Genomic DNA, 9,816 nt, shown 5'->3' on the forward strand with positions numbered 1-9,816 from the left:
GATCAACTCGCATAAGGAACGAAATGGATGCACCGGTGACGCGTCCTCATAACACACGTGGCATTTGTGGATTTAGTGGTGATAATAAGAAAACATGTCCTCGTAGGGATAGTCAAAGCTCAACTAGGTATTTTTTTTTTACTTGTATGCTAGTTTGTCATCATGTTGAGTCTGATAATAATGTATATATGTGATAGGAATAATGACGATGTCGGGCCCAGTTGTTCCATCAGTACTTACGCTTCAGGCGACCTATAGAATCTTAGCTGCATGGGAGGGCTCCTCTACCCAGTTGGTTACTCGTCAGCACTACTAGGCGAGTACGTTACATTAGCAAGTGGATGATAGAGTTTTAGAGGTAGTGGAATTAGCTGATTTTAGTTACATTCACAGGTTGTTGGGTGGGGGTTTGGAGCTCGATTAAGCTCTTATCACTGCATTAGTGGAGAGGTGGAAACCGGAGACTCATATATTCCACCTTACGGTTGTCGATGCAACAATTACGTTAACAAATATTGCAGTTATACTAGGACTGCCGATTGAAGGAGAAGCAGTGATTGGTCATGGAGAGGGACATTGGCCAGCCTTAGTTCTTGAGCTGCTGGGCGTTTTGCCAGAAAACCCTCAAGACCCCACGGAGACGAAAGATCATCACTGGATCCTCGTTGAAGTTGACTTGGCTTAGAGAACATTTCAGCATGCTAGAACACGATGTGAATGATATTACAGTCGAGAGGCATGCGCGCGCATACATTTTGTACCTGTTTTGATACATCTTGTTTTCAGACAAGAGCGGTGACTCGGTCCAGTTGATTTATCTCCCTCTCCTAGGAGACTTAGAGCGGGTAGATGAGTATAGTTGGGGAAGTGCTACCCTTGCGTATCTGTATCGTAATTTATGTCAAGCATCTTCTAAAGGTGCCAAGGACATTAGAGGCTGCCTGTTCTTGTTACAGATATGGTCGTGGGAGCATATTCATATAGGGAGGCCTAACATTCGGACGATTCGACCCGCTGGGCAACATGCTCAAGACGATGACGTAGAAGATTTTGTACCGGTCTTAGGTTCACAGCATCGACGTGGGAGGGATCCTTTAGCAGTGAGGTGGCAATAATCAATTCCCTATTCAAATTCAAATTTCACTATTTTATGATACATGGAAATATTACACAATGTTCATTTGTCACAACTGACTTCACATATATCTTTCGAGGTCCCACTGCCCAATACTCTGGTCTACTACCGAGACGCACTTGATCGACAACGGGACGACCAGGTTATTAAGATTTATTATTTTTATTAGTTGTGAATAAATTGTTCTTATTACTGATGAGTATATTGATTTCCATTGCAGATGACATGGTAGCCTTACACAACGGCTAAGATGGATGCTTTGCCAGACATATGTAGATCGGGCAATGAGATTTGGAGATCGCGTTGTCCACTAATTTGCTTTGACATCGTCGAACTACATCTCCCGGATCGTGTCATGCGTCAATTCGGTTTGGAGTAGGTTATTCCGGATGCCTGTGACACCCAACCTGAACTACATGCGATTGATAGGAAGACTGGGGACAAGAACTACATCATACGACATTGATCGCAAGTAGATGCGTGGAACGACCGAGCATCTCGATTGGTTCAGGGAGAGAACTACACCGGTCAGAGCTCTGGTGCGTACATGTATTGGTACAGGCGTATCTCCATACTACGCCTCACGAATACCACATTTGCACAGCTAGGATCACATTACCATCCTACATCTACGTTACTAGTAAGTCTTCTTTTAACAATCATAATATATAGTAATACTTTTATGTGATTCTTTTAGCATTTTAATGATAACATACAGGATAAGCGCATCAGATCGGTCCTTATACAATGCAATGACACGATGCACGGGGCCGCTACGTTGCTCGTTGAGGTAGGGTATCGGTTATGTTCTTAGACCCTTGGCTCCATTAACACGTCATTGACCGATGCATTGAGTCAAGCGGGGTATGATTACCTCATTCCGACTCCACCCATCATTGATGAGGTTGATCATACGTCCACACTCCTTCTCCTCGGAATTCGGGCCACCGAGGTAGCTTTTCTAGAGGATCAAGTAGTCGGTCCACAAAAGGTCGCGAGCGTTCATCTACTCGAGGTCGGTCTTCCAGATCTCCATCAACATGAAGTCCTATGTCGCCATTTGTTCCTCCAGCTTCCATGACCACTCCTCCACATCCATCGCCTCCGCATACGATCATTACATATCAGCGTGCTAGTCAAGGAAGAGCTCCTGCTCTTAATGTCATTGCAGAGGTTGACGAGTCTACACTATCCTCATCCACCAATACGCACTACAAAAGGGGCCGGAGATTGTAGTTTAATACACTTTGTACCACTTTATATGGCTTGAACTTCTTGTATCACTTTCGATGTTTGTAATATATGTCCGCATTATTTTCATGATTAATGTTTACAAATCAAGCTGGTTCGTAGTTGATTATTATGGAATAGATGATATTCAACTAATTTAATGCAGGTCGTGTTAATTATTTATGGGAATTGAAAGAACAAAATAAAACGTTGTAAGGGTACAGAGTAAACCACCACATGAGATGGTGGTTTACCCAGACAAAACCGCCACATGAGATGGCAGTTTACCCATACCAAATCGCTACTTCATGTAGCGTTTTACTTTGTTATATAAACCGCCATCTCATGTAGCGGTTTAGTCTGGCAAATTTAAAAAAAAAAAAAACCATACCACGTGAACGGTATATTGGAAAATAATTTTTCCTTTCATGCAAATTGAAAAATACTTTTACAATTAACTATATTTAGAATTAACTATATTTAGGGAAAAGGCTCAATAAAATTCCAAGAATAAACAAGTACTCCTAGCCGCCAGGCAGCAATGTATAGTAAAACCTAAAAAGATGCCCTTTTAACCTTTTCTAATTTTATAATTTTCTATAAAAAAAAACTTATTTATTTATTTTTATTTTGACCCCTTTAGATTTCTCCCCATCTTATTTCCATAAGGAGAGGAGAAAAGCATATCTCTCTGGTTCCTTGATTCGGCATCTCTCTTTCCTCATCATACATTATCATTCCCTGCATTTGTCTTCATCAACACAACCTCCCAATAACCCAGAAGCCCATTTCAAAATCACTGCTTCAGATTTTCAATATTTGTGAAGAATTCTTGTTTAGTGTTTTGCCAACAAACAAAAAACAGTAATTATTTCCCATTCCCAACTTGGGAAACATGTCAACCACAACCTCATTGCGGCTCTTGTTGTCTTTCTCTCCTCTTAAACCTTCTTCTTTTTCTTCTTCTTGTTTTTCCTCCCCTAGCCTTAGTTTTACTCTTTCTCCTGCTTTCCCTTCTTCTTCTTCATTACAGCGCAAATGGGGATCTTTAAGTTTAAAGGTATTCTCATTTCATCTTTTCGGCACCAGTTTGTTAATGCCCTATATGTTTATTGAGTTGTTTGATTGGAATTATTGTGAATAAAGGAAATCTGGGTTGATTTGCAAATTGGTAAAATAAATAGTAAAATGTTTAAAGCTTTGGTCCTTGTTTGTGTGTGTATGATTGGATTCATTTTTTTTCTGTTGTAGGTTTGGATAAGGAAATTGGGTTATTGGGTTTTGATTGAATTGTATAATATTTTCTTCAAATCTCCCCTTTTTGTAGTGGGGATGCTTGTTTGTGAATTGCTTACATCAGACATGAATGCTTGTTTTGAGATTATATATTTGATGTGTTTTGCTTAAATTGTGCCACTGAGCCAATGTAGAAGTTAGATTGAAGGTTTTAGATAGATCTCTAGGCATCAAAGATCCCTTTGGTTTGTCTATGTTGGAGTTTGGATCATTGAAGCCCGAAACGCGAAATTATGTTTAATATAATATTGGTTTGGATGTGGTTTCCAAATAATTTCTCTTGAGTGAATGAGAATCTGATGTGGTATGATCAAAAGTATAAGCTATTAGCTGTTATTTGAGTATAAAATTTATAATGGGAAGATGGAAGTGTTGAAGAAGTTCTAATGAGTTATGAGATTGTATTGCAAAAAAAAGCCAAATGTTTTGAGTAAAAGAAAGAACAAAGGAATTAGTATGCAAGGGGTATAAACACATTGCTATTCAAAACACTATCAAAGATCCCTTAAGTACATCTATGTGTCAAATCTATATTGATTTCTTATCAATCTGACCTGAGTACGCACCATTAGAACTTCACCTTGGACCAATAAAAGATGAAGTAATTACGAAATGGTGTCGTGTCAAATAGATGTGTCTAACACAAGTTTGAGTAATACAGGCCTACTCATAATTTAGAAAATGACTTTTCATGTACAGCCTTATATATGTCAATGAGACATTCTCTATGTAGGAACCCTTACTCATTGGTGGTCAAGGTCAACTTTTGAGTTCTATTATCTTAAGACTGTGGACATTTGGTTTTCACTAATGATTTACTACCAGGGACTCTGTTTTTTAGATTGGCGCAAATCTGAGGAGCCCTGAGAATATGGACAATGGAAGGACAGGAATTGAAAATGTCACTGATATATTTGGTTCAGATGAAGAATCTGGCATCAAAATTCCAACACAAGCACAATCTATTGTGGAGGGATCAAGCACAGTTATGGTGTCAGAATTTAAACCTGCCCCTGATGTCGATTACATACAGGTCTGGTTCTTTCTTTCAATCTTCTTATTGACTCATGTTTAGATAATTGAGCCTACCATATCAAAAGGTTCTTCACATGGGGAAATGAAAAGGGGCTAGTTTTGGGAAATGAAGGGAAGAAAAAGCATGCAAGTTACCTTCAGGAATGATGTGAAATCTATTATATTGCCTATGTTGCATTTCCAGTAACAGTCGACAACCACAACTCATGTGCTTCAGTGACTTGTACCAAAATTTAAGATTGCTGGACTCATTCCCTTCACCCATTTCTATGAACGGGATACACTGGGTACGATGATGATGATTCCCTTCACCCCAAAAATGCAGAAACTAAGGTGCAAAGTAGGAGAGTTAAGATCCATCTTTGGAGTCTTAGAGTAAGTGAGCAACTCACCTGAACCAAGGAAGAGTATGAAGGAGGCTGTTATCACAATATGATATTAGCTCTAAGTACAATTTTTTGAAATAGTTATAGTAGTAGTTTATTACTAAAAATGTTCAGTATCGTGATTTGTGTATACCATTATCTTTATCATTGGCCTCTATCTAAGCTCCTAGCTAATGTAATCGAAGTAGTACAAGAGTAACTTTGAGGCAAGAGTGATGAACTTTACAATGATCGTATGGACAACATTCTATTACCCCTATGTCATTAAGTGTTTCCCATCTAGGTAGAGTTTGAGGAGGCTGGAGTACATAGCCTTACTTTTGTTGGTGATAACAAAGAGTTTGCTTCTGATTGACCCTTAGTAGCAAACATCATTTACAACTGGCATATAGAGTACATATCACTTAATTTGCTTTCTTAATTGTGTGACTAGCCTAAATTAAATTTTGATGTGATTATTTTGCAGGAGTTATTAGCTATCCAGCAGCAAGGCCCAAGATCAATTGGATTTTTTGGAACCAGAAATATGGGATTCATGCATCAAGAGCTAATTGAAATACTTAGTTACGCTATGGTCATCACTGTAAGTCTTACTATTGGGCATTATATTAGCTGTTCAAATTTCTTTTCTTATAATGATGGGAAACTATTATCTTTCTGCAGAAAAACCACATATATACCTCTGGTGCTGCAGGGACTAATGCTGCAGTCATTAGAGGCGCTTTAAGAGCTGAGGCACCAGAATTGCTTACTGTAATTCTACCTCAAAGTCTGAAAAAGCAACCCCCAGAAAGTCAAGAGTTGTTAGCTAAAGTAAGAATTTAATGCATGACATTTTTTTAATATTTCTCAAAATTTGCATAAAGAATAGAGTATATTCTTTGTCAATTACGATCTCTCAAGTTGATTTGTTTTGATTGATGTAGCCGACCCCATGCTATCGGGATTAAGGCTTTGGCACTGTATATGTCTATCAAGTGGTGGTTAATGCATATCATTTTTGTATGGTTGGTAAGGAGGGAGATTTTGGAAGGAATAATGTTGACCTTGCTGGGTTGGTAATCAATCTCCATACTTTGGGGCTCGGATAAGGAGAGTATACCACTCTTTTTGTAATGTTTTATGTTTGGCCTTATGACCAAGCTGGGGGATCATGAATGGGTTAATGTCGACATTTCTTGGTTCAAGATGTGAATGTTGTACTCTAGAGCTTGAGGTGGAGGAGTATGCCATTGCTTTAGTAATGTGTGTATTCCAGGATTTCTTTGTTGCTTTTTGGAGCAAGTAGTCATGTTAATGTCTTTGGAAGTGTGCCAACCATCATTTATTTTCCATCTTTTAAGAATACTAGCAGATCTTTTAATTTTTTTTCCCACATTCACTTATCCAGGATTATATGTAGCATTCCGTCTTCCTGGGTCCAATCCTGACATCACTTCATTTGTTATTGTTTTCTTTAATGTGGAAGAAAATATTATTTACTATGTAAACTGTAAGTTAAACAATGTGTATTTGTGTAGCTTTCGATCAACCTTGCAAAATGTTATTTGTAGCTATTTGGGGGAATTGTCATTGGTGGCACGGACCAGCGATATTAATGGGTTGCTTATTTTCATCTTATCTTTCATGTGTGTGTAGACAAATTGGACTTCTTTTTGTTGATAAATACTCCCTCCCTCTCTCTCTCTCTTTCAATTTGCACCTCTTTCTAATTTTGTTTGTACCACTCATTTTGCACCTTTTCTTTTTTTGGCAATGACTCCACTTTCTTTTTCTAAATCTCATCCACAAACTTATTTTCTCTCTCCATCTTAACCACTCATTTCTACCATCCACCTGTTTTTTTCTTATTTTCTAACCAAATTTCACTTTCCACTAAATTTCACCCAATATAAATTGGGTGCAATCTCATAGGGACGGAGGGAGTACATCTTAGGCTCTCTACTCTTCCTTAGGAAAATTATCTCATTTCCTACTGTTTCTTTTATACCCCCGTACTCTTTTCCACTAATACAGAAGAAGCGAAACGAGGCATGAAGTTTGGTGAAAATGTAGAAAGAAGGCCAGAGATTTGGAGGCTAGAAGGTGGGGTTTCAATTTGTTCAAGGGTTTTCACTGTGACAGCGAACAAATAGGAAAGGTAGCCATTAGGACTATAGGATGTACTCATTGGAAGCCAAAAACTAAACTAGTTTCATTTTCCTGAAGCAGTAGTTGCACATGATATTTCTATGATGTCTACGGTTTCTAATAAAGTTAATGACTCTTTGTACCACGACAAAACCCATATAGTTTGATTGATGCAGAAAGCAAGAGCGCTATAAAAAAGTTATCTTGGTGCTATTGTTGATAGTGAGGTGTAACTACATGATCCTTTGCTGGCGAGTATATTATAATATATCTCAAGTTATTGATTGTAATTTCTATGATGGGTTATTTGGCTTAGTTTCTTTAAGAGACATTAGTTTCCCTAGTCTTTCTTTGGGAATTTGGCCCTTACTCGTGTTCTCTTGCATTCCCTTTCATTAACACGTGATCAAAGTTCTTTTTTCTGTTTTCATTCTGAGCCTAGCTCTGGTTCTCCCTCTTTGCGTCTTATTTTTTTTAGATGTTAATTTTCAGAAATAAGTCTCAACACTTAATTTCTCTTGTGAAACCTATTCTTCTGCTAACAGCTTTCTTGGGTTTGCAGGTGAAGAATGTCATTGAGAAGCCTCACAATGATCACCTGCCTTTATTAGAGGCTAGCAGGTACAAATATCTCATCCATCTACATTAGGCTCTTTGTCATAACTAGTGTAACATAATTCGACAGTTAATTCGGTTTTTGAATTCGCAATGTGCTCAAAATGGCTCAAAAATAACCTAAGACCAACCGTAATTCGCTTTTTTTGATTTGCGATTCGCAAGGAGATTAGTGAATCATGTGATAACTTTGAAAAAGTCACTAGGAACTGCCTCTAATTACTTGTGCGGTATGATGTCTAGAACATGAAATGAAAAGATACAGCGAGACCCATTGATGCTTGCTCTTAGCACACTCAATATCATATTAGTACAGGATGTCTTTGCATCTTTATCCGTCACTAAAATTCTTGATGTCGAAACTTCTGATAACATTTGTTGACACTTTTAGCTTTAATTGACATCATGCTCCATGCCTCCATGTATTATACCATACCTGGACAGGTAATGAAATCAACCCGAATTGGAATAAACTAATTAACAAATCAATCCTAGAATTATTGAAAAATTAGTCTACATTCTAAAATAATCATTGGCAACAGACCCAAACCTAGGCTGAACAACTCTACACCCGAATGCAACCTGAACCAAATCATTCATCGCCCAATTAGAACTTGAACATGATTGATATGATCCAAATTGCTATTCTGCATAGTATTTGAAAAGGTTCAAAGGATGTTTAATTAAACATTCGACTTTAATAGAGAAAGAGAATGAGAGATGTTAATGAATGAATAAAAAAACTAATGACCCGTTTGGTTATTAGTACTAAATAATGGTAATGAGAATGTTTTGTAGTGTAAATTTACATGATATGTACCATGTCATTCCCATGGTAATAAAACTTTGATCACAAAAAGTCACAAATTTTCATTACCACCTAATACTCGATTGTAATGCATTAGAATGAATTTTGTGATAAAATATGATTATTGAAGGAAAAAAAACATGACCATTAAACCTATCAAAAGATATTCTTACCAAAACTACATTAACTTTTCATTACCATTATCACCATATAATACCGACTACGGAACGGGCAATGTTCGCCACCAAAGCAAGCGAAGTAATATTGAATCTACTGTAGTTTTCCGCTCATGGCGATCTTGCATGTTCTCTTTGATAAGTTTTTTCCTTCACAAAAAGACGCTTTCAATGTTGGAGGATATGTGGATTAACTGTTTGAATTGCAGGCTATGCAACATGGACATTATCTCACAAGTTCAACAGGTCATTTGTTTTGCTTTTCACGATAGCAAATTACTCATGGAAACGTGTCAAGAAGCAAAGAACCTTCGGAAGATTGTAACTCTCTTCTACTTAGACTGAAGAAATAGAAACCGAACACTTTTGTGTCTGTCCATAGATTATTCTTTAAGTTGGAAGAAAGATCTCTTTTGAACAGGAAATCAATCGAGTAGAATCAGGCCGTGAATATGAATATCTGGAAGAGGAAAGCTTGTTTAGCATTTTAGAGTAGGTATACAAACAATTCATTTTTCTTTTTCTTTGCAGATTGTTATATTTGAAGGAACCAATTTGGTCCATGCCCATATATTAATTCGTAAAGTTTACTGTCACAATTCTTCTTTTGCGGAAGATCCAATCGTTTTTTTATCCCGATTTGTGTCGTTCCTACAAAGCCTGTATTCTCGGTTTTGCTTTTATGTGTTGAGGAAAGTCGAGAACGAAATGAGGGAGAAAGGCAGCATTTCATGGATGAGCTTAATTTACATCAAAAAGTAGTTCTAAATCTTTTTGTTGCTGTTTATTAGCTCAATTACTTGACTGCTACAATACAAGTATTACTCCCCCTACAGGCTACTAGAAAAAATTGGGGTTACTTGTCCTATGGCTTTGAGTGCGGTCACTTTGAGTTCGCTACTAGTAAGTACTAATTGTGGTGTTTTGAAATAAACGGATTTTAAAGTTATCACTTATGTCTTAATATGATTAATTATAATCTTAAAGTGATTATTATTTTTAATG

At 37.3% G+C, this 9,816-nt stretch overlaps 1 protein-coding gene across 2 annotated transcripts; it reads left to right on the top strand.

The window, feature by feature from the left end:
- Window positions 1-2,987: 2,987 nt before the first annotated feature.
- Window positions 2,988-9,407, top strand: LOC130806412 (uncharacterized). 2 transcript variants are annotated; one of them, XM_057671481.1, is made up of 6 exons: window positions 2,988-3,425; window positions 4,503-4,694; window positions 5,549-5,665; window positions 5,746-5,895; window positions 7,775-7,833; window positions 9,021-9,407. In XM_057671481.1, the coding sequence occupies exons 1-6, from the start codon at window positions 3,261-3,263 to the stop codon at window positions 9,154-9,156; spliced, it is 819 nt and encodes a 272-aa protein (XP_057527464.1). In that variant the 5' UTR covers window positions 2,988-3,260; the 3' UTR covers window positions 9,157-9,407. The 2 variants fall into 2 exon arrangements, with proteins under 2 accessions (XP_057527464.1, XP_057527473.1); XM_057671490.1 differs by having other exon boundaries at window positions 3,286-3,425; window positions 4,487-4,694.
- Window positions 9,408-9,816: the final 409 nt, after the last annotated feature.

The sequence above is a fragment of the Amaranthus tricolor genome, chromosome 1, assembly GCF_026212465.1.
Source record: "Amaranthus tricolor cultivar Red isolate AtriRed21 chromosome 1, ASM2621246v1, whole genome shotgun sequence".
NCBI lineage: Eukaryota > Viridiplantae > Streptophyta > Magnoliopsida > Caryophyllales > Amaranthaceae > Amaranthus > Amaranthus tricolor.